Source organism: Bos javanicus, chromosome 12 (assembly GCF_032452875.1).
Source record: "Bos javanicus breed banteng chromosome 12, ARS-OSU_banteng_1.0, whole genome shotgun sequence".
Taxonomy (NCBI): domain Eukaryota; kingdom Metazoa; phylum Chordata; class Mammalia; order Artiodactyla; family Bovidae; genus Bos; species Bos javanicus.
In genome coordinates, this window is record NC_083879.1 from 70,034,667 (window position 1) to 70,060,753 (window position 26,087).

Genomic DNA, 26,087 nt, shown 5'->3' on the forward strand with positions numbered 1-26,087 from the left:
TTTTTTTAAGGTATCCAACCATGAAAATATTCCAAACTCACAATGAGACTTCAGATTTCAGAGGGGCGCAACAAAGTCATTTTTACTGTGTCACAGTTCTTTCAGCATTTTTGTATTCCCTTAATAAAAACAGCATTTCATTAGACTCCCAGGCAGTTGTTAGGTGAAGTTGCAGAATTTCCCAGTTTTTGGGACATTCACAATATGTGCTGTCGAAGGGAGTCATTGAGGAGAAAAGGCCTAATGAGAAAAAGTATTTAAACAGAAAGGATTTAATAAAGAAAATTTGTTACATAAGAATTGGAGGACTGGAAAAATGAATCACTGGGGTAATAATTTTAGGAAGCAATGACTATGTCCTAGGACAGATCTCCAGACCTAAGACTCAGAGAAGAAGCCTTATGAGTCAGTGCTGAGACCTCCAGTTCAGTTCAGTTCAGTACAGAAATTAAAAGACGCTTACTCCGAGGAAGGAAAGTTATGACCAACCTAGATAGCATATTGAAAAGCAGAGACATTACTTTGCTAACAAAGGTCCGTCTAGTCAAGGCTATGGTTTTTCCAGTGGTCATGTATGGATGTGAGAGTTGGACTGTGAAGAAAGCTGAGCGCCGAAGAATTGATGCTTTTGAACTGTGGTGTTGGAGAAGACTCTTGAGAGTCCCTTGGACTGCAAGGAGATCCAACCAGTCCATTCTAAAGGAGATCAGTCCTGGGTTTTCATTGGAAGGACTGATGCTGAAGCTGACACTCCAGGACTTTGGCCACCTCATGCGAAGAGTTGACTCATTGGCAAAGACTCTGATGCTGGGAGGGATTAGGGGCAGGAGGAGAAGGGGATGACAGAGGATGAGATAGCTGGATGGCATCATTGACTCGATGGACGTGAGTTTGAGTGAACTCCAGGAGTTGGTGATGGACAGGGAGGCCTGGCGTGCTGTAATTCATGGGGTTGCAAAGAGTCGGACATGACTGAGCGACCTCCAAGGGGCGGTCATTGTCTAGCTACTGGTCATATTTGTGAGTGAGCATGATGAGGCTAGTTCTCCATGTGCTGATAGAAGCTGGGGTTATGTTGCAGAAGTAGCAGAAAGGAGGGAGACCATTTGCTCTGCTTCCCACCTTCCTCCTCCCTCTAGTGCCCCCTACTGGCAGAACCTCACAAAGGGCCAGCAGGCCAAAGAGCCTCTGAAATAATGATTTGCAGAGACAACTTCTGCATCACAAATGAAAGTGTAGAAAGAAAGGCAGATGGAGACTGAGTGACCGTAGATGAAGAACTAGCAAGTCTCTCTCTCTCTTTTTTTTACTAGCAAGTCTCTTATACAATATATCCAGGCATTGCAGACACAGCAAGCTCCAAACTTTTGTCTCTGGATGTCTGTCTAGTGTCTTTCTTTCAGGTTTGATTGGCTCTTTCTTCCTTAGTAATTTAATATTTCCTTCCTTAGCTTTATCTCCTCCATTTCTTTCTCCCTTCATTTTCTCTCTTTTTCTTTCTGTTCTCTCTCTCTTTGTTCTTCCCCTCTGTTGCTTGCTGAGTTTCAATAGATTTTAGGTTGTGGTTTATTAAATGACAAGGAAATCATCCCTCAAAGGAAAAACCTTTGGCAGCAAATAAACCCAAAAGAAGCAAGGTATTTTCAGGCTAACCTAGTCTGGGTCAATGAGCTTATTTCACCCACTGTATAGATACTAGTCATCACAAGACTCCAGAGTATACAACTGATGGTGATTAGTGATGAAGTAAATAGATAAAGAAGGCCTGCACAATGCACAAGGGGCAGCAGATGGAGTTAACCAGTGATTTTGACGGTCCACACTAAACAGGTAGTAATCAGGAATAAATGGTCAGTAATACCTCAGTTCCTTATGTCCAATGATATAATGGAGCTTTTGACTTCTTGGGCAGTTTCTAGAAAATCACCTCCCACCCTCCTCCCCATGCATTGTCAGGTGGGATCATCAGTGGGGACTGAATAGATACCAGACTGTCAGCACTGAGGCAGTGCCTGTAGCCTCACTCCCCTGAGCTGAACATGCACAGAAGTGAGCTCTGTGGAGGCAGATGACAGGAGTAGGGGATTGCCAACCAAAGGGATGCTCTAGGCTCCAAGCAGTGCAGCTGGTCACAGGACAAGAACATCTCAGTAGAAAGTAGGCTTCTCCTGCAGTTTGTGGGGGACCAGGTGACAATCCAAGATTGTAGAAGAGTGACTCTTAGAATCCAGGGATGTTTAGCATGGAGCATCTTTAGTGTTCTTGAATGCTAATTGGAAAAGTAACCTTTTCCTTCTACTCTTTACCTGTCACTTTGTTAATTCTTATCTCTCAACATTGTATTTCCATACTGTTCTCATTTCTTCTACAGTAAATGAATGATGCTGTGAACTTTACCTGTTTCAAGCCCTTTTTCAGGTTTTTCTTTCACCCTGTCCTTGCCCTCCACCTCTCCCTGCAGCCACCCCATTGTTATTGAAGGCATCCTACCAATAAAAATGAATTAAATTATCTTGCATTGGGTCCATTTAAGTTTTATGTCTAGGACAACTAGCTGGAATATCAGCAGATACAGAAGCCAGATAAACACATCTTTATTGCGCTTATATAACTGACTCAGATAATATAATGCATTTTTCCTAAACCTACTAGAGAGTGACAAGCAATTTGAGGTTGGTATTCATTGGGGTTAAGAGTTGAGGGATTCTTATCACACCGAATTGAATGTGTGGTTTACTTTACAGTTTAACTTGAGTTACGGGAAGAGTGGAGATATACCTGGAGATTACAGGAGACTTTTAATTTCAAGATTAAAGGGTTTTAAAACTAATACAATTATGTAAAGTTTAAAAATAAAATAAAATTAGGAAAAAAAATAATAAATAAATAAATAAAAAAATAAAATAAAAAGTTAATACTATGCCTATTTTTTCTGTACACAAAGAAAAAAATTATAGTTGTTTATGTCGATTTGTTCTGAAATATCTGGAATCTTTGATCAAAGCCGTAAATGTAAAGGCTAAGTTGGTAAAATTTTGTTCCTGGCATTTTTCAGTCTGGGTCCCATCTCAGCTCTTGTGGCCTGACATGAGTCTGAGCTGCACTAAGCTCTTGCTCTTTTCGACTCTCCCTCCTCTCTGACTGTCCTTTTTCTTTCTTTTATTCCAATATTTGATGTAAATGAGTTTCAATCCTCAATCCTGCTTTGTCCCTCCCTCATTTCCCCTCTCACTCTCCCTCTTGGCCACAGTCATCAATCTTGGGCATGTGGTCCTCCAGGACCATCCTAATCCTTAGCTATTCCCCATGCCAGCTGGACTCATTCTCCAAACCCCCTGATCTCATCCTATAGTCTTGACAGATTACACCATTGGGTGGTCACTCATTCATGCCCTGAATTTAGTTTCCTTTTCATTTAACTTCAAGTGAGCATGTATTAAGTGCCTGTTACCTGTCAGGTACAATGCCAGGGGCCTACGATGCAACACCAAACAAGGGAGATTGCATACCCTGCACTTAAGGAGATGCCAGTCTCTCCTCCAGCCCTCTTGACCTAGGTTATTCCCTGTGTCTGGAATGACCATTGTCCACCCACCCACCCCCACTTCTGCATGTTCACATCTAGTCATTCTTTGAGGCCCAGTTCAATGCCCGATCTCCTCCTTGAAGCTCATGCTCAGAACCTCTGACAGAAGTCATCTTTTCTGTTACTAAACTCCTTTTTACGTTTTTTTTTTTCTCTTGCATTGTAGACATTTGAGGATTTCCTTCTCTCTCTCCTCTCAGTACAGGTTCCCTGAAGGCAGGGGCTGTGACTTACTTGTGTTTGGCTCTTCCACAACATCTAGCATAATGACAGGAATGCAATTAAATGTGTAATAAATATTTGCTGAATAATTCAGAAATTAATGAAAAAAAATTTTGTGTTCCTCAAATGTATTTTGCCTATGTGTTACTTAACTCTTCATTAATCTTGAAAGCTAAATGAGATTTGTTTTATTTTTCTGTGAATATATAAGAGGTACACAGTAAATAATTTGAGCCTGAGTGTAATAAAAATTGCAGTAGAAAGTAGGGGAAATATTTATGCTTATGGGCATATTTGTTTAATTTATATATAAAGCTAGTACAAAGTCTTCAGTTCAGTTCAGTCTCTCAGTCATGTCCGACTCTTTGCAACCCCATGAACTGCAGCACTCCAGGCCTCTCTGTCCATCACCAACTCCTGGAATTTACCCAAACTCATGTCCATTGAGTCAGTGATGCCATCCAACCATCTCATCCTCTGTCGTCCCCTTCTCTTCCTGCCCTCAATCTTTCCCAGCATCAGGGTGTTTTAAAATGAGTCAGCTCTTCACATCAGGTGGTCAAAGTATTGGAGTTTCAGCTTCAGCATCAGTCCTTCCGATGAACACCCAGGACTGATCTACTTTAGGATGGACTGGTTGGATCTCCTTGTAATCCAAGAGACTCTCAAGAGTCTTCTCCAACACCACAGTTCAAAAGCATCAATTCTTCAGTGCTCAGCTTTCTTTATAGTCCAACTCTCACATGCATACATGACTCCTGGAAAAATTGCTTCTTTAGTCTTACTCAAAGCGAAAATTGGATTTCTAGATATTTCTTCAATGCAGAGCGATTATACTAAAGCTGCTTATGAAAAAAAAAAAAAAAGCTGCTTATGTAGCAACTCTTTTTTGTCAGGCTTTCACTTTCAGGATAATAAACTACAACCAAAACCAACTTTCAGAAGCACTTTAACCTCACTGACAAGGGATTCAGCCCCAAAGAGGTGACATAATCTGGAAGCATTTACTTTTTTCCCAAGTTTTGCTCAGTGTTTTTAAACCAACTTGACAGTTAATTTGCTGTCAGGTCACTGTTGTCTGATTTATATGATACCACTGTACTTTTTCGGAGAAGGCAATGGCAAGCCACTCCAGTACTCTTGCCTAGAAAATCCCATGGATGGGAGGAGCCTGGTAGGCTGCAGTCCATGGGGTCGCTACTAGTCGGACACAACTGAGCGACTTCACTTTCACTTTTCACTTACATGCAATGGAGAATGAAATGGCAACCCACTCCAGTGTTCTTACCTGGAGAATCCCAGGGACGGGGAGCCTGGTGGGCTGCCGTCTCTGGGGTGGCACAGAGTCAGACACGACTGAAGCGACTTAGCGCAGCAGCAGCAGCAGCAACTGCACTTTTTAGATAAATTGAGTTTGATTTTCTTGAATTAAGAAATTTCCCAGCTTTGAATGTCTGTATAAACAACCCTCAAATCTTAGAGTCTGAAAGCTAAAAATACTAACTAATCATAACAACCCCAAATGCCTTTGGCAGAATAGAAATGATATAGATTGCTAAGTGCCTGTAATCATAGTCTAAAACTTTGATTTTCTTCTATTCCTATAACATTATAATAGAAAAACATTGGGTTAGGGCTTGATCTACTAGTAAACTAGGGTAATCAAACTACTTAAATAGCAGCCAGTCTTACCACCCAAATAGATTCTCTGTATTCTCCCTGTCCTGCCCCTTTCTGAAATATTGTTGGAGTTATAATAAGTTACTGTGAAATGTTGTGTACTAACAGGTTTCCTTCTGCTGCTTAACAGGTTTTGGATTCAGGAAGACTGGACGAATATGGTGAGCCATATGTTTTGCTGCAAAATAGAGACGGCCTGTTTTACAAGATGGTGCAACAACTGGGCAAGGCCAAGGCCGCTGCCCTCACTGAAACAGCAAAACAGGTGAGCCCACTGTGGGGAGTTGTAATTAAAATTTATCTCCACAGTTCACTCCTCACACAAGCTCTCTGTGTCCTTTTCAATCATACGCCTCCAGAGACAAAGATTCATGAATGGATCTTTACATGTTGCAGGTGGAAGCCAGGTCTGCTGGGACTCTGCAGAAGCAGTGGGGATGGGGTCAGGATGTGTGCATACACGTGCACCTGAGAGAGATTTTGGATTGGACTTGGCACACATTTAGACTCTGGGTTCAGATTCTCACAGAGCACAGGACACCCATTTTGCAGACCTTTCACATTCATTCTGATTGGTGCTCAGCACATTTGTGATACAAGTTCTGTCAAAGAATATCCAGGAAATTTGAGAGTTTAAGGGAAAAAATTTGGAGTATTTTGATTCTAGGAAAATCTTCCAGGGAAAGGTGTAGGTCTCTTCTGTGTTCTGACCTGTAAATAAAACTCCTACCTGATACTGACACTTTCTCTCTAATTCTTTGTTGTTTTGAATTAGGTGCATTTGCCCCCCATGCTTTCTCTAGCATACGGAAAATGAAATTGTCATCAGGACAAATCAGGAGCTCACAATACCTTCACACTGTAGTCTGAATGGTGCCTGAAGGTTTACAGAGCACTTTCTCAGAGATGAGGTGTGTGAAGCACTAAGCACTGTGCATGGTGTGAGGAAGGGGCTCGATGGGTAACACTCAGGTCATGTGGTTTTGTACTGAAAAATTTAGTCTTTGTTTCCAATGCTGAATGAGAATAATGAAGGCAAGTTTCAAAGAATAAGGAAAGATATTTGTTAATTTGCTAGCAAATGAGTAGGATAGCAGACTAATTTTTTAAGAACTATCATCCTGCCTTCTAAGAGACAGCAGGTGTATTTAAAGAAAAGTTTTAGAGTGCCTATATGACGGCTGTCACATATAGTTGATTTATTTTAGGATAGCTGTTTCCATGATGTTATCCCTGGTCATTTTGGTCCCCTGGTCCCAGTCAAAATGTTCCTGTTTTGATATTTTTTGCTTTGCTGACTTCATGGCCTTGGGTTTCCGTGGTTACGACAAGAGGAACAAGCAGAAATGGCAAGAATGCCTGCACTGAGGTCTGGTTTAAGGAACTTAGTCATTGTCATGCAGCTGCCTGTAATTCTTTCCGGAACAAGGTGAGAGTGGGGTTGATGGAAGGATGGAAGGAGGGAATGATGGTCTGGTGCTCTTGCCCCTTGAGATGCATGGCTTGAGGTGGGATGAGGCTTCTAACTGTGTGTGGTGAGGCTTCCCCATTGAAACTAAATCTCTGATCATTAAATTATAGGTGCGTTTTTACTTCTTCATACTTTGTACTTTGCATTTCCCAGATTTTTCACTTGTAAAGAATAAATTTACTTGTATAATATTTTAAATATCTCTTAAAAACATATTCCAAGTATCTCACAGTATTTCTGTTAGATATACTGTGGACAATTCTTCAAGAGATGGGAATACCAGACCACCTTAATTACCTCCTGAGAAATCTGTATGCAGGTCAAGAAGCAACAGTTAGAACTGGACGACGAACACCAGACTGGTTCCAAACTGAGAAAGAATTATGTCAAGGCTGTATATTGTCACTCTGCTTATTTAACTTATATGCAGAGTACATCATATGAAATGCTGGGCTGGATGAAGCACAAGCTGGAATTAAGATTGCCAGGCGAAATATCAATAACCTCAGACACGCAGATGACACCGTCCTTATAGCAGAAAACAGAGAAGAACTAAAGAGCATCTTGATGAAAGTGAAAGAGGAAAGTGAAAAGCTGGCCTAAACCTCAACATTCAGAAAACTAAGATCATGGTATCCAGTCCCATCACTTCATGACAAATAGATGAGGAAACAACGGAAACAGTGGGCTCCAAAATCACTGCAGATGGTGATTGCAGCCATGAAATTAAAAGACGCTTGCTCCTTGGAAGAAAAGCTATGACAAACCTAGACAGCATATTAAAAAACAGAGACATGACTTTGCTGACAAAGGTCCATCTAGTCAAAGCATGGTTTTTCCAGTAGTCATGTATGGATGTGAGAGTTGGACTGCAATGAAAGCTGAGCACCAAAGAATTGATGCTTTTGAACTGTGGTGTTGGAGAAGACTCTTGAGTCCCTTGGACTGCAAGCAAATCCAACCAGTCAACCCTAAAGGAAATCAGTCCTGAACATTCATTGGAAGGACTGATGCTGAAGTTGAAGCTCCTGTACTTTGGCCTCCTGATATGAAGAACTGACTCATTGGAAATGACCCTGATGCTGGGAAAGATTGAAGGAAGGAGGAGAAGTGGATGACAGAAGATGAGGTTGTTGGATGGCATCACCAACTCAATAAACATGAGTTTGAGCAAGCTCCAGGAATTGGTGATGGATAGGGAAGCCTGACATGCTGTAGTCCATGGGGTTGCAAAGAGTTGGACATGGCTGGGTGACTGAACTGAACTGAATGGTATTTCTATGTGAGAGATTTATCTAAAATGTAGCTCAAATTTTCTCTGTCACCGTTTCGCCTCATTCCTTCTCCTTAGAGATGAAGAGTAGTACCTTCTACTTTTCATAGGGTTGGAATTTGCACAGTGTTATCGAGCTGGCTGAAGAGTTGGCAGCGTCAGAATTCAATTCTTGGTATAGGGATGAGAAGTCTGTGTTCTGAACTTTTCATAAGTACTTATATTGTGTGCAGATATAGAGAAGCTGTACTTGGAGCCCTGATTTATTTTTAATTCCTGAAACTCACAGAGCGTTTTTTACCTACCAGAGTAGAGGTCCTCAACCCCCAGGCCACAGACCAATACTGGTCTATGTCCTGTTAGGAACTGGGCAGTACTGAAGGAGGTAAGTGGCAGGTGAGCAAGCGAAGCTTAATCAGTGTTTGTAGCTTTTCCCCATTGCTTGCATATACCCTGAGCTCTGTCTCCTGTCAGATCAGTGGCAGCATTGGATTCTCATAGGAGCATGAACTTTAACCCAAAAGTTGAGGTGAAATATCCTAAGATTGCCACAAAACAGAAATAAAGAGCACAATAAATCGAATGCACTTGAATCATCCCAGAACCATCCCCCAGCCCAATCCATGGAAAAACTGTATTCCACAAAACTGGTCCCTGGTGCTAAAAAGGTTGGGGACCTCTGTACTAGAGTGTCTCCCAGTCAGAGCTTCCCCGCTAAGGCCTGATGATCATTTGTGATTCCTTGAATAAGTAGTCACAAAGAAGTCAGAAATTTATAAACATTTGTTCCTTTGACGTTATGCATTCCACATCAAAAGGACGTATCCTCACCTGTGTGTCAGTCTTCATTTAAAAAATGTGTTGTCATTTTATCTTTTTCAAAATTGAGTAATGAGAAAATAGACCAGGGAATTTTAAGATAGGTCCAAATATTTAATAACAGAGTTCACCACGGTCATTTTACAGATGAGGAAACTAAGACTCCTTGGAAGGAAGATGGAATTGATGTATGTAACTGGTTGTTTTGCTAGTTTGCAGCAGATACTACAGAATTAGAAACTTGTTTTTTCAGTATGTCTTTCAAATCAAGTTTAACATACATACAAAAACAGAAATGGGTTATAGAAATCTCATGATTGTGGTCTATAATCTTGCACCTAGTTTAACAATATCACTAAGTTATGTTTGTATTGTTCTTTACAATTGTTTTACATAGTTCTCACATGTATTATTTCACTTAATCCTCTTGATGGTTGTTTTTTATCCACATCATGGATGAAGAGATTTGTTCACACATAAGGTCACAGAGAAAGAGATGACAACCCACTCCAGTATTCTTGCCTGGGAAATCCCAGAGACAGGGGAGCCTTGTGGGCTACAGTTTATGGGCTCACAGGAGTCAAACATGACTTAGTGACTAAGCCACCAAGGTCACAGAGGGCTTCCCTGGTGGCTCAGATGGTCAAGAATCCACCTTCAATGTGGGAGAGCTGGGTTTGACCCCTGGGTTGGGGAGATCTCCTGGAGAAAGGAATGGCAACCCAACCCAGTATTCTTGCCTGGAGAATCCCCATGGACAGAGGGAACTGGGGGGCTACAGTCCATGGGGTCACAAAGAGTTGGACACTACTGAGTGACTAAGCACAAGGTCACAGAGGTGGTCCAGGAAGCAGAAAGGCTGGGTGCTGCCCTAGGTTCTGTGTTTTATATCGAGTCTGAGAATGCTGCTCCTTCTTTAATTGATAGCCAAGTTGGGTCATCACCCAAGTTCATTGGGTGGCAAAGCATTAGTTTCTCTTAGATTTCAGCCCTACCACTGGTTCAGGTCACCTCTGCAGAAAACATAAGGAAATACATTTCCTGATTCCCCATCCAGCTGAGTATCTTTTAGACATTCTTTCTGCATATGCTTGGTCTTATTAGGTGAACAAGGTATCAGATTGTCAATTTTTTTAAAGTGCATGCATCAGATATCAATGCATGGTTCAGAGCTGTAACACTGGGAACATTAGCCTAAGTCAAAAAGCTTTTCACTCTAATAGAATAAAATTCATTCATTTGAAAAGAAAACTCAACATCTGGGAGAAGGTGCTTCCAAATCACATTTTCTTGACCATGTAGTTGCTTCTCTGAAAATGTTGGTGCAGGCAAGCTCAATAACTGTCTGATTGACCCTTTTAGATGATCCATAAAACAGTAGAGAAAGTACTTTCTAGAAATATAAAGCTGCAAGGTTCATTAGTTTGCTAGAGCTGCCATGCTGCTGCTGCTGCTGCTGCTAAGTTGTCTCCGACTCTGTGTGACCCCAGAGACGGCAGCCCACCAGGCTCCCCTGTCCCTGGGATTCTCCAGGCAAGAACACTGGAATGGGAAAGTACCAAAGAATAGGAGAGTTAAACAACATAAATGTACTACTTCACAGCCTTGGAGACTGCAAGTCTGAGATCACAGCGTCAGTAGGGTGGTTTCCTCTGAGGTCTCTCTTCTTGGCTTGGAGACGCCATCTTCTCTCTGTGTCCTCATGTGGTCTTTCCTCTGTGTGTGCCTGTGTCCTAATCTCTTCTTCCTATGAGGACATCAGTCAGATTACATTAGGACCTGCCTATATGACTGCATTTTAACTTTATTGTCTCTTTAAAGACCCTGTCTCAATATGGAGTCACATGCTGAGATTCCGTGCGTAGGGGAAGGTTGGGGCTTCTACATATAAAATTTGAGGGGACAGGATTCAGCCCATAACAAAGGATGAAAGCTATTATTCATTTTCTTCTGTGATGAAGCAGACCTGATTGAGATTTTTTGAATTTTCTTTGTTTTTTTCATTTTTTCTATTTGTGTTATCACCAGATACAACCCAAAAGTTATGAAACCCTCATCCTGGATCTAGGAGCCTGGGCCAATTTGAATAAATGGAGTTGGCACTTAGCAGCCATGTGGCCTTGTGTCGCCCAAGATCTCTGAGCCTCAGATCCTCACCTGTATGTAGAGCTGAGATTACATCCCTGCCTGGCTTCTTCACAGTTATTCTTCACAAGGATCAGATGAGAGAGCAGATGCTTTGGTGCTTTGAGACTATAGAGCGTTTTACAGTATAAAAGTGGGATTATTTTTTTAAAAGGCTTAGAGTGAACCCTTACTTCCCAATAATAGGAAAATGCACCTACAGTTCTTCTGAGTAGCTTTAGAGATTCAAAATAAATAAAATGTATTTTTAATAATTAGCTTTTAAAGAGATGATACATCTAATGCTATAAAATTTTAAAACTTCAGTTTTAAAAATAAATTCTTTAAAATTTATGAATGAAAAGTAAATCACTTTCCACTCCTGTCATCACACAGCCCCTCCCCAGGTGGAGCCCCAGCTCCACTGTTGGCTGTTCTGTTGAGTGTTCTGTGCATCAGGAAGAATTGTGCAGATACGCCCTTCCTGTTTTTAAGCACAAATGGTGGCTGTTCCTTGTTGTTTTCATTTAATATAATACCTCAGATTATATCAGTGCATAGTTGTTCTTTGTAATGGCTACATAATATTTATGATTTCTCTATTCCCTACTCCTCATTTCCCCTTCTAATTAAGTGTTACAGTTTGGTGCTTTTTCCCCCATAGAAGAAGCTCCCAAATTCACTTACTATTTGTATTTTTTTTTAATATAATTTATCACTTTCTGTTTTTTATCTTAAAAAATTCCACACTCCCTTTTGTTTATTTTGTTGTCACTTCTCACTTCTTGAATGTGTTTATTTTTATTTTTTCTTATTTATTAATATAAACGTTTTAAGGCTGTGAACTTCTCTCTGCATACTGTTCTAGTTATATCCTATGGGCTGGTGTGTAGCCCTTTCATTATAGTTAGGTTTTTATTTATAGATTTCTATAATTTTGGCTTTCATTTCTTCTTTGGTCCAAGATTTATTTGAGAAGGAGGTCATTAAAATTTCCTGGGTATAGAGGATTTTTTACATTGATTTGTTTTCTAATTTACTCTTTATTTTACTCATTTCATTGCTTTGTGATTAAAAAGTTATCTGTACTATTTTCACCCAGAAAGTGTATTTGTTAATAATTTATCATGTTCTAGTATATAGATAAGTTTTGTGAATGTTCTTTGAGCATTTAAAAAGATGAACTATTTTAACTCTATTTCTGACTGTGCTGGGTCTTCATTGCTGCATGCAGCCTTTCTCTAGTTGTAGTGAGCAGAGGCTACTCTTCATTGCAGTATGCTTGCTTCTCATTCTCAGTGGCTTCTCTTGTTATGGAACACAAGCTTTAGGGTTTTGAGCATCAGTAGTCACTGTGTGGGCTCAGTATATGTGGCTCAGAGGCTGCAGAGGACAGGCTCAGAAGTTGTGGAACATGGCTTAGTTACTCTGTGGCATGTGGAATCTTCCCAGATCAGGGATCAAACCTGTGTCCCCTGCTTTGGTAGGCGGATTCTTATGCACTGCACTACCAGGGAATCCAAGATACAGAGTTTAATTTGTAATTAGATTGAGTTATTAATTTCATTACTTAGGTTTTCTCTATCCTTCTTTATTTTGGTTCCTTTGATGTGACTTGGACTTAGGTGAATTAGTCTCACCTTGTACCATGTTTCATTTTTTAGTTCTTATCATTTTTGCTTTGATAATTTTGATGCAGTGATTTTTCAGTTCACAAATATTCATGATTTGGGTTTTCACTAAGAATTATATTTTCCACTATTTTTGAGGTGCCTTTCTTTGATGTTTTTAATGTTTCTTGCCTGAATTCAAGCTAGTTCAAGACTAAAATCGAGTCCTCTGTTTTCACTTTGTTTTCATTTGCCTGATATGTCTTTAATTGTCTTTAAATATCAGATTGTAGATGTGTCTCCTGCAATGAGAAGTAGTTAGGTTTAGCTCTGAGTTTAATCTTAGCCCTTATAGGTATGTTTTACGTGAGTTCTTTTATGTTATCCTTTCAGTTTTAAGTGTTGTCTTTTTTTTTAAACCTTTTAGTTTGCAGTCTGTTTGTTGTTGTTGTTGTTGTTGTTGTTCACTATTGTATGTGTGTTGCTTTCATTTCTTCTAGGAATAGTTTATTTTGTTATTATTGACTCCACATTATAAACATTGAAAACATAGTTCCCTTTTTTCCTTTCTACCACCAAATTTGTTATTTAAATTGTGTTTTATCTTCAAATATTTAAAGATATTTTAACCTCTATATTTTGCTTAATTTTTTAAAAGTTAATTTATTTATTTAAATTAGAGTATATTTACTTTACAACATTGTGATGTTTTTTGCCATACCTCAACATGAATCGCCATAGGTATACATGTGTTCCTCCACCCCCATCCTGAATTCCTCCCACTCCCTCCCCACCCAATCTCTTTAAGTTGTCCCAGAGCATTGGCTTTGGGTGCCCTGCTAATGCATCGAACTCCCACTGTCATCTATTTTACATAAGGTAATGTATATTTTTCGATGCTATTCTCTCAAATCATCCTACCCTCGCCTTCTTCCACTGGGTCCAGAAGTCTGTTCTTTATGTCTGAGTCTCTTTTGCTGCCCTAACAAGCGTTTTATAATTATTTCATCACAACAATTTTTTGTCTGGTTGCTGCTATTGTTTTGGAACTTAAAAGTTCACTCTTTTGCTCCTGTGGGGTTATGCTGAAATACAAAATTAGTAGTTAAAACAACTTAATTCATACCACTTTAGGATTATTGCTTTTTACAATTTAATCACAATGACAATAAAAGTGATATCTTTAGATTTGTGCACAAAACACAAAATATGCTTATGCATATTAATTCTTGCAAACAGACATTTTAAAATAATTTGTTTTTACACATTTTAACCAAAGATTTAAGTTTTCAATTAAGGGTTTTTATTTGGCTGCTTGTGAGAAAACTTTTCTAAACAATCATTTTTGAGATCTTGCAAAATCTTAAAAACCTTTTAAACACTCAATTAGCTTGCAGAAAATTTGCATGAATAACATGGCTTTTAGGTCATGCTCTTTCAATTCCTTGTCTTTAAAAGGAAACAACTTATTAACCTATATTAAAAGTTCCTCATAAATAAAATTTTTAAAGAATCTCTCCTTATTTTGAATTATAAAATCTGTAATAATTTCTTCCATCTCTTTGTCACTATCATTTTTTTTCTAATATAAATTTATTTATTTCAATTGGAGGCTAATTACTTAACCATATTGTATTGGTTTTGCCATACATTGACATGAATCTGCCACAGGTGTACATATGTTCCCATTCCTGAATCCCCCTCTCACCTTCCTCACCAACCCATCCGTCTGGATCATCCCAGAGCACCAGCCCTGAGCACCCTGTATCATGCATCGAACCTGGACTGGTGATTCATTTCACATATGATAATACACATGTTTCAATGCCATTCTCCCAAGTCATCCCACCCTCCCCCTCTCCCAGAGTCCAAAAGACTGTTCCATACATCTGTGTCTCTTTTGCTGTCTCGTATACAGGGTTATTGTTACCATCTTTCTAAATTCCATATATATGCGTTAGTATACAGTATTGGTGTTTTTCTTTCTGGCTTACTTCACTCTGTATAATAGGCTCCAGTTTCATCCACCTCATTAGAACTGATTCAAATGCATTCTTTTTAATGGCTGAGCAATATTCCATTGTGTATATGTACCACAGCCTTCTTATCCATTTGTCTGCTGATGGAACATCTAGGTTGCTTCCATGTCCTGGCAATTATAAACAGTGCTGCGATGAACATTGGGGTACACGTGTCTCTTTCAATTCTGGTTTCCTTGGTGTGTATGCCCAGCAGTGGGATTTCTGGGTCATATGGCAGTTCTATGTCCAGTTTTTTAAGGAATCTCCACACTGTTCTCCATAGTGGCTGTACTAGTTTGCATTCCCACCAACAGTGTGAGAGGCTTCCCTTTTCTCCACACCCTCTCCAGCATTTATTGCTTGTAGACTTTTGGATAGCAGCCATTCTGACTGGCGTGAAATGGTACCTCATTGTGATTTTGATTTGTATTTCTCTGATAATTAGTGATGTTGAGCATCTTTTCACGTGTTTGTTAGCCATCTGTATGTCTTCTTTGGAGAAATGTCTGTATAGTTCCTTGGCCCATTTTTTGATTGAGTTTATTTTTCTGGAATTGAGCTGCAGGAGTTGATTGTATATTTTTGAGATTAATTCTTTGTCAGTTGCTTCATTTGCTATTATTTTCTCCCATTCTGAAGGCTGTCTATTCACCTTGCTTATAGTTTCCTTTGTTGTGCAGAAGCTTTTAAGTTTAATTAGGTCCCATTTGTTTATTTTTGCTTTTATTTACAATATTCTGGGAGGTGGGTCATAGAGGATCCTGCTGTGATTTATGTCAGAGAGTGTTTTGCCTATGTTTTCCTCTAGGAGTTTTATAGTTTCTGGTCTTACATTTAGATCTTTAATCTATTTTGAGTTTATTTTTGCATATGGTGTTAGAAAGTGTTCTAGTTTCATTCTTTTACAAGTGGTTGACCAGTTTTCCCAGCACCACTTGTTAAAGAGATTGTCTTTAATCCATCGTATATTCTTGCCTCATTTGTCAAAGATAAGGTGTCCATAGGTGTGTGGATTTATCTCTGGGCTTTCTATTTTGTTCCATTGATCTATATTTCTGTCTTTGTGCCAGTACCATACTGTCTTGATGACTATGGCTTTGTAGTAGAGCCTGAAGTCAGGCAGGTTGATTCCTCCAGTTCCATTCTTCTTTCTCAAGACAGCTTTGGCTATTTGAGGTTTTTTTGTATTTCCATACATATTGTGAAATTATGTGTTCTAGTTCTGTGAAAAATACTGTTGGTAGCTTGATAGGGATTACGTTGAATCTATAGATTGTTTGGGGTAGTATACTCATTTTCACTATATTGATTCTTCTAATTTATGAACGTGGTATATTTCTCCATCTATTTGTGTCCTCTTTGATTTCTTTCACCAGTGTTTTATAGTTTTCTATATATAGGTCTTTTGTTTCTTTAGGTAGATATATTCCTAAGTATTTTATTCTTTTTGTTGCAATGGTAAATGGAATTGTTTCCTTAATTTCTCTTCTTATTTTCTCATTGTTAGTGTATAGGAATGCAAGGATTTCTGTGTGTTAATTTTATATCCTGCAACTTTACTATATTCATTGATTAGTAATTTTCTGGTGGAGTCTTTAGGGTTTTCTATGTAGAGGATCAAGTCATCTGCAAACAGTGAGAGTTTGACTTCTTCTTTTCCAATCTGAAATCCATTTATTTCTTTTCCTGCTCTGATTGCTGTGGCCAAAACTTCCAAAACTATGTTGAATAGTAATGGTGAAAGTGGGCACCCTTGTCTTGTTCCTGACTTTAGAGGAAATGCTTTCAATTTTTCACCATTGAGGATAATGTTTGCTGTGGGTTTGTCATATATAGTTTTTATTATGTTGAGGTATGTTCCTTCTATTCCTGCTTTCTGAAGAGATTTTATCATAAGTGGATGTTGACTTTTGTCAAAGGGTTTCTCTGCATCTATTGAGATAATCATATGGTTTTTATTTTTCAAATTTGTTAGTGTGGTGTATTACATTGATTGATTTGCAGATATTGAAGAAACCTTGCATTACTGGGATAAAGCCCACTTGGTCATGATATATGATCTTTTTAATATGTTGTTGGATTCTGTTTGCTAGTATTTTATTGAGGATCTTGGCATCTATGTTCATCAGTGATATTGGCTGTAGTTTTCTTACTTTGTTTGTTTGTTTGTTTGTTTTTTGTGGCATCTTTGTCAGGTTTTGGTATTAGGGTGATGGTGGCCTCATAGAATGAGTTTGGAAGTTTACCGTCCTCTGCAATTATCTGAAAGAGTTTGAGTAGGATAGGTGTTAGCCCTTCTCTAAATTTTTGATAGAATTCAGCTGTGAAGCCATCTGGTCCTGGGCTTTTGTTTGCTGGAAGATTTCTGATTACACTTTCAATTTCCGTGCTTGTGATGGGTCTGTTAAGATTTTCCACTTCTTCCTGGTTCAGTTTTAGAAAGTTGTACTTTTCTAAGAGTTTGTCCATTTCTTCCAAGTTGTCCATTTTATTGGCATATAGTTGCTTATAGTAGTCTCTTATGATCCTTTGTATTTCTGTGTTGTCTGTTGTGATCTCTCCATTTTCATTTCTAATTTTATTGATTTGATTTTTCTCCCTTTGTTTCTTGATGAGTCTGGCTAATGGTCTGTCTATTTAATTTATCCTCTCAAAGAACCAGCTTTTGGCTTTGTTGATTTTTGCATTGTACCGGGGTCCAGCTCCAGTTGGATTCAGGGATTCCCTTGGGAGGATGGTGTCGGCGAATAGAATAGCAACAGTGGAGAGATTCAGATCAGATCAGATTAGTCGCTCAGTTGTGTCCAACTCTTTGCGACCCCATGAATCACAGCACGCCAGGCCTCCCTGTCCATTACCAACTTCCGGAGTTCACTCAGACTCACGTCCATCGAGTCAGTGATGCCATCCAGCCATCTCACCCTCTGCCGTCCCTTTCTCCTCCTGCCCCCAATCCCTCCCAGCATCAGAGTCTTTTCCAATGAGTCAACTCTTTGCATGAGGTGGCCAAAGAACTGGAGTTTCAGCTTTAGAATCATTCCTTCCAAAGAAATCCCAGGGCTGATCTCCTTCAGAATGGACTGGTTGGATCCCCTTGCAGTCCAAGGGACTCTCAAGAGTCTTCTCCAACACCACAGTTCAAAAGCATCAATTCTTCGGTGCTCAGCCTTCTTCACAGTCCAATTCTCACATCCATACATGACCACTGGTAAAACCATAGCCTTGACTAGACGGACCTTTGTTGGCAAAGTAATGTCTCAGCTCTTCAATATGCTATCTAGGTTGGACATAGCTTTCCTTCCAAGGAGTAAGCGTCTTTTAATTTCATGGCTGCAGTCACTATCTGCAGTGATTTTGGTGCCAAAAAAAATAAAATCTGACACTGTTTCCACTGTTTCCCCAACTTTTTCCCATGAAGTGATTGGACCAGATGCCATGATCTTAGTTTTCTGAATGTTAAGCTTTAAGCCAACTTTTTCACTGTCCTCTTTCACTTTCACCAAGAGGCTTTTTAGTTCCTCTTCACTTTCTGCCTTAAGGGTAGTGTCATCTGCATATCTGAAATTATTGATATTTCTCCCAGAAATCTTGATTCCAGATTGTGCTTCTTCCATCCCAATGTTTCTCATGATGTACTTTGCATATAAGTTAAAAAAGCAGGGTGACAATTTACAGCCTTGACGTACTCCTTTTCCTAATTGGAACCAGTCTGTTGTCCCATGTCCAGTTCTAACTGTTGCTTCCTGACCTGCATATAGGTTTCTCAAGAGGCAGGTTAGGTGGTCTGGTATTCCCATCGCTTAAAGAATTTTCCACAGTTTATGGTGATCCATAGAGTCAAAGGCTTTGGCATAGTCAATGAAGCAGAAATAGATGTTTTTCTGGAACTCTCTTGCTTTTCTGATGATCCAGTGGATGTTGGCCATTTGATCTCTGGTTCCTCTGCCTTTTCTAAAACCAGCTTGAACATCTGGAATTTCATGGTTCACATATTGCTGAAGCCTGGCTTGGAGAATTTTGAGCATTACTTTACTGGCGTGTGAGATGAGTGCAATTGTGTGGTAGTTGAGAATTCTTTGACATTGCCTGTCTTTGGGATTGGAATGAAAACTGACCTTTTCCAGTCCTGTGGCCACTGCTGAGTTTTCCTAATTTGTTGGCATATTGAGTGCAACACTTTCACAGCATCATCTTCCAGGATTTGAAATAGCTCAACTGGAATTCCATCACCTCCACTAGCTTTGTTTGTAGTGATACTTTCTAAGGCCCACTTGACTTCACATTCCAGGATGTCTGGCTCTAGGTGAGTGATCACACCATCGTGATTATCTTGGTCATGAAGATCTTTTTTGTACAGTTCTTCTGTGTATTCTTGCCACCTCTTTTTAATATCTTCTGCTTCTGTTAGGTCCATACCATTTCTGTCCTTTATCAAGCCCATCTTTGCATGAAATGTTCCCTTGGTATCTCTAATTTTCTTGAAGAGATCTCTAGTCTTTTCCATTCTGTTGTTTTCCTCTCTTTCTTTACATTGATCTCTGAGGAAGGCTTTCTTATCTCTTCTTGCTATTCTTTGGAACTCTGCATTCATATACTTATATCTTTCCTTTTCTCCTTTGCTTTTCGCTTCTCTTCTTTTCACAGCTATTTGTAAGGCCTCTCCAGCCAGCCATTTTGCTTTTTTGCATTTCTTTTCCATGAGTACAGTATTGCAATTCCTCCTCTCCTGTCATTTCTGTTTGCATGAAATATCTTTTTTCATCTCCACCCTTTCAATTTGTATGTATCCTTTGCCTAAGTTGAGTATTGTAGGCAGCATGGGTCTCTTTTAGGTCTCTTGGTATTTTTTTTTCCAAATTTTTTTTAATTTATTTTTTTAATTGAAGGATAATTCCTTTACACAATTTTGTGGTTTCCTGTCATACATCAACAAGAATCAGCCATAGGTACACCAGTGTCCCCTCCCTCCAGAACCTTCCTCCCCATCCCACCCTTCTATATTGTCACAGAGACCCTGTTTTAGTTCCCTGAGTCCAGGTTCTTGTTTATAATACAGTTGGCCATTGTGTGTGTTTTTGATTCTGCACCCATTGACATTTAAGGCAGTTATTGATACATATGTATTTATTTCTATTTCAAACCTTGTTTTCCAGTTTATTCTTTACTTCTTCTTTGTTCCTTTTTTTAATTTTTGTTTTCCTTTCCATATTTTAATGATTTAACTTTATTTTATGCTTTATTTTATTCTCTCTCTCTCTCTCTCTTTTTGTGATTCTATTGTATGCTTTTGACTTGTGGTTGCCCTGTTTTTCAAGTATGTTAACCCCTTTACATATCTGCTTGCTTTAGACTGTTAGTCAGATAGGCTCAAACACATTCTAAAAATAAGAAACAGAATTTGCATTTTCTTATTCTCCTTCTCCACATATTTGGGCTTGCTTGGTGGCTCAGATTGTAAAGAATCTTCCTGCAGTTTGGGAGACCCAGGTTCGATCTTTAGGTTGGGAAGATCCCTTGGAGAAGAGAATGGAAAACCACTCTGGTATTCTTGCCTGGAGAATTCCATGGACAGAGGAGCCTGGCAGACTACAGTTCATAGGGTTGCAAAAAGTCAGACATGACTGAGAAACTAACACTTTCACACTTTTCCCCACATAATATGATTTTAATGTCCCTTTTTACATCTTCATGTTTATCTTTTTGTTGCTCCTTGTGTTTATCATTGCTTTCACAAATAGGGTTTTTTGTTTGTTTTTTTGACCTGTATTCTCACTAATTTAAGTGATTTACTTTTCAATTGTGATTTCCTGCTTCCTATATTTTCTTGCTTCTTTTCTATTTAGAGATGACTTTTCAATATCTCTTTTAGGATAGTTTTAGTATTGCTGTATTTCTTTAGTTTTTGCTTATCTGAGAAATTATTTCTCCTGCAATTCTAAATAGTCTTTCCGGGTATAGTATTGCTGTTCAGTCACTCAGTCATGTCCAACTCCTTGTGACCCCATGGGCTATAGCAAGCCAGGCTTCCCTGTCCTTCACTGTCTCCTGGAGTTTGCTCAAATTCATGGCCATTGAGTTGATTTTTTTTTTTTCCTCTTTTAATACTTTCAATATATTTTGCCACTCCCTTCTGGCCTGTAGTGTTTCTGTAGAGAAATCAGCTGATAGCCCATGGGAATTCTCTTAAATGAGCTTTTTGTTTTTCTCTTGCTGTCTTTAGAATCTTCTCTTTATCTCTAACTTTTACCATTTTTATCATAATATATTGGTATTGGACTGTTTGGGTTCATCTTGTTTGGGGCTCTCTGTGCATCTTGTATCTAGAAAGTTTTCAGCCATAATTTTTTCAAATACATTTTCAATCCCCTTTTCTTCTCCTTCTGGAATCCCTATTATATATAGATTGGCCTGCTTTATATTATCCCATAGCTTTCTTATATTGCTTTAATTTTTCATTTGGCTTTTTTGTCTGCTGTTTTGATGAAATAATTTCCATTATTCTATCTTCCAAGTCACTTATTCTTTCTTCTGCATTATTAATTTTGCTCTTCATTGCCTTGAGCTCAGTTTTAGTCTCAGCAAATGCATTCTCCTGAATCCTTATAGTTTCTAGTTCCTTTTTCCAGTAATTTGCATTTCTGTTGATAGCCTTTCTTAATTTCTTCAGTATTTTCATTGCCTCCTTTTGAGCTTGCTGTCTATTAGACTGAAGAGATCTGTTTCATTGTTCCTTTAAGGGAATTTTCTTGGTCATTTAACTGAGAGTGATTCCTCTTCTGCATTTTGGTTATGTTTCTCTTACTCTGAATTTAGGTGAAACAATTATCTACTGTTGTCTTAGAGGGTTATTTATATGTGGGACTGTCCCTCTGTAGCTTTTGTGGATTTATTATTATTATTATTATTTTTGGTAGGAGGACTGTTTTAGGTTTTGATGTTTGTCATCTATTTCCTCAGCATATGCTGGCTATTTTCCCCTTGATAGGGGGTGTGCAGTTGTGTGGGTGTATGGCATATGCACTCTTCCAGGAAAACACTTGGTTCCCTGTCACAGGTGCCTTGGCAGTGGTGGTGAGCCAGGCATACTTCAAGGAAGGTGGGGGAAGTGACCTGCACCAACTCACAGGACCCTTGGATGTGGTAGTGGCATCTGTCTGTGCCTGCCTCTGGGGTTTGAGGTGGCAGCATCAGCTTACACCTACCCCTGGAGCTCATGCAGGCAGTACCCTGCCACCTCAGAGTACACAGAGAAAGCTCCTATGGGGGCCTGCCCCTCAGCTTGAGTGCCCCCAACAATGCCATCTCAAAAGGGCTTAATTTTGTTACTTTAAATTTTTTATTTATTTATCTATTTAGTTTTGGCTGTGCTGGGTCTTCATTACTGCACACAGGCTTTCTGTAGTTGTGGTGAGCAGGGGGCTGTTCTATAGTTGTGGTGTGTGGGCTTTTCTTACTTCTCTTGTTACAGAGCATGAGCTCTAGGGTGCACTGGCTTCAGTAGTTGTGGCATACGGAATTCATAGTAGAGACATGTGGACTCAGTAGTTATGGCACACAGGCTTAGCTTCACTATGACATGTGGATCTTCCTGGACTAGGGATCAAACCTATGTCCCCTGCATTGGCAGGTGGACTCTGAGCCACTGGATCCAAAGCCCCCTCACCCCGCCCCCGCCTTTTTTTTTAATCCTTGCATTTGTAATGGAACTAGCCTGAGATTTCATCCATGGGCCCTAAACATTCTTGGAGAATTTCTTGTTTTTCTCCTTAACTTAAGGGACATTTTGATATATAGCATTTCATATGCAGTGCTGTTTAGGGAGTAGCAAGGGTGCAAGTAACGAGAAAAAGTACACCTAATATAAAGGTAGGTGTCTCAGAGCTTTTCTGTTTCATATGTGAAGCCCACTATCTCTCATGGTAACTTTGTTGATAGCATCTACAAATGGAATAGAATTCCATTTGGAATGGAATTCCATCTACAAATGGAATAGAATCAAGTTTCATAAAATGAATCTGGATCACATGACCTAGCACCCTATCTCATGACATGAGTCAGCTTCAGATAGATGGCACATTTTCTGTTTTAAACACTCAAACACAACTTTACACATTTTTATTTGAAAAAAAAAAATGACATTTGAAGCCCTTTTTCACCCAAACACATTTAGAGGTAAGAGCTCCCAAGTCTTGACATTATTTCATTTTGTTATGTGCATTCGTCAAGAAACCAAGATACGGTGCAGCTACAAAAACTGATGATTGTGGAACAGACAAACTTGACAGCACTTCACATCCTTTATGTTCTGGTGATACGTTTATCAGAAAACCTCTGTCTCTTCCAGTTCAGCTAGAAATTGGTAAAAGTCAAGAATTCAAAGCCTGGCAAACCTGATATTAACATCTAGATTGATGGTGCTCTTTTTTTGTGTAAAAGTGAGAAACCCTCATGCAGACACTAGATTTCCCAGCCTCTTTGTCATCTTGTTTATAATTTATCTCCATGTTTTAATTCTGTAAAATGATTTTGGTTATCAATTAGTGATTAAAGCTTATCTATGAATCACAATGACCAGAACTCAAGGGAATCATGTTTGGCATTCAGCCCAGTCCTACTGAGGCTTTTAATGGGGCTACATCCTTCATAGAATAAACACATCACTGGGTTTAAAAATTGTGCCTCCATTAGTGTTATGATTTGCTTCACATGAAGAAGTGACCCTAGAAATGTGTTGCTTTAGGAGGGACTTTACAGCTTTTAAGTGTGTTGTTTTTATTTCTTTTTTTTTTTTTCAGGTGTACATCAAAAGGAATTATCCAGATGATGATGATGCTCAGTGACTGTGTGGTTATGAATGCCTCCAATGGACAGACCTTAATCTTAACTATTTTTGAGATAGCATTGTGATCCTCCTGTGAAGTCAAGTCTATTCTGAAGGCATTTCTCCAATAGTATTTGCCTTGCATAAACTATATTGCACTTCTTTATACCAGCAACAAATATTTACACATACAAGATGTTAATTTGGATTTATCTCTCTCCAACTTCACACAATGATTTCAAACTCTTACAAAATGACTTTTTAGTTTTTAAAGGTTATACTATTTTTTTTCCTTATCCAAATCAGAGAAGCAAGCCACCAATAAAAGCTGTCCCCCAGGTTTTGTGCCTTGAGAGAGATCAGAGCTAAAGCTCATTTTCTAAGTTTTAAAACAAATTTGTCACAGATTTTTTTTTTACTGTTCCCAGAATTACATATTACTTTACAGTTATATCAAGGATTTTGTTTACTTGAAGACTGTGAAGTTGCTGTTTTCTTTCACAACTGCCTTTAATATAACTAGGATCAATTATTCCACCCAAAGACCTCTGGTTAAAATACTACAGAGAAAACGGATAGGAAAAACAAAAAATATACTCTAAGTTATTATAGGGGAGAGTTGTGCCCCCTCAAAAGAAGATATGTGATTAAGATACAGAAGGACAATATTTAATTTTATATCTTAAAAGAGAAGGGAGAGAAAACATGCTTTCTCAAAATAGGAACCCTTCGAGGGCATTTGATAATGAAGAACAGACATGATCATTGATTGTCTTCTAGATTGGGGATTTTTTTACATTTTTTTTTTTTTTTACAGTATAGATAACATAAAATTTGCCATATTACCATTTTAAAACATATAATTCAGTGGCATTAATTGTATCCACAGTATTGTACAACAATCAACATCTACTTAATTTTTGTTCATTATTTTAGTACTTTTCAGTGTGTTATTTCTACAGAGTCATTTTTGGTTAAGTTTTATTTCTTTATTAGTGGATTTGTTTCTGTGAGTTTTGAGCTTGATTGGTATAAAATTATTCATAGTATCTTAAATGTTTAATCTCTGCAGCATCTATAATTATGTTGTTCTTTGCTTTTTAACTTTGTAACTTTGCCCTGTTTTGTTTTTTTTTTTTGAAAAATCTTGAATGACTTTTTCCTATTAATTTTCAAAGAATAAGTTTTTTTGCCTAATTGATCTTTTGGTGGGTTTTTTTTTTTGGTGGTTTCACTATATTATTCTTTCTTTCCTTTAACTTTTCTTCATTTACTTTTTCATATTTTCCACTAAATTCTTAAATTAGAAACTTATATTAGAAAAGTGATTAAGTTAAAAGTTAAGTACATAAAGCCCACTTTTTTCCCCTAAGACTCACTTTAGCTGCAACACTTAGCACTGATCAATAAACATAGTATTTAGGTATTTTCTAATTTTTAATTTTATTCATTATATCTTTTACCCATGAGTTGTTCATAAGTGTAATGTTCTCTAAATTTCAAATGTTAATTTCTTTTTACTATGACATTAAACCGTGTGAAAATCATATCCAACCTTTTTTTACCTATAAAAATGGCAGTTTCATATGGTGCAACATATTAATTTTCTTTTGTTATTAACCTAAAACTAAAACTTAATTTTGTTTTAGTCAGACATTAGATTGAGGATTTTAAACCAAAGGTAACCACACTCACACAGAGAGTCCTTGTTTCCATTTTATATTTTACTTGGTGATTTAGAAATGTTGTAAGTATGTATGTAAACAGTATTTTCAAATAAAAATCCTGTCCAAGAACTGAATGTTTTTTGACACATGTTACAGGTTGGTTCTCTGACATGCAGTCTTGGATGGAGTTCAGTATTGGCATATGTATTAAGGGTGCTGTTAGGATCAGCACTTGTGGAATCAAGAGGGAAGAAATGGGATAGGGCAGAGGAAAAAATCAAGCTGGAGCACTGGCCAGATGACCTTAGCTGACCCCACGGGAGCTCTGATGTGATGACCCTTTGGGATTGTTGTGACATATCCACTGGCCAGGCCATCATACATCCACTTGGATGGGTCATTGTACAGAGGCATTGCCCAGAGGGGCTGGTGGCTTAAGGTTGCCCACTAGCAGCACTTCTAGTGGCTGGGCAATGAGTCCGTGAAGGGAGGTCTGAACAGCACATCTGCATGCCCCTCATGGCATGTGTCACATCTCCAGGGGTAGGTGATGAGTGTGCATTGTGACGGAAACTCTTGGTGATTGATGTTTCACTAAAATGACTGAGTAACTGATTCTCCTCAATACCCTGTGGTTTAAAAAATAAAGGAGGAAGTCCATGTAGGGGAGAAATCCTCATTCTGTAGGATCAGCCCAGTTGTCACCTCTTCTAGGAAGCAATCTCAAGACCATTCATCATCCTAGTTAATGCTTATTTCTCTGATACCCTGGTTACCTCTCATTTGTTAAACC

General features: G+C 38.6%; 1 protein-coding gene across 1 annotated transcript in view; it reads left to right on the plus strand.

The window, feature by feature from the left end:
- LOC133258056 (ATP-binding cassette sub-family C member 4-like) overlaps positions 1–25,324 on the plus strand; it is a 296,999-nt gene extending 271,675 nt beyond the window's left edge. The window contains exons 30-31 of the mRNA XM_061434395.1: positions 5,619–5,753; positions 23,602–25,324. Coding sequence (XP_061290379.1) covers positions 5,619–5,753; positions 23,602–23,646 — 180 coding nt within the window. The 3' untranslated portion in view covers positions 23,647–25,324. The remainder of the gene's footprint in view (positions 1–5,618; positions 5,754–23,601) is intronic.
- Positions 25,325–26,087: the final 763 nt, after the last annotated feature.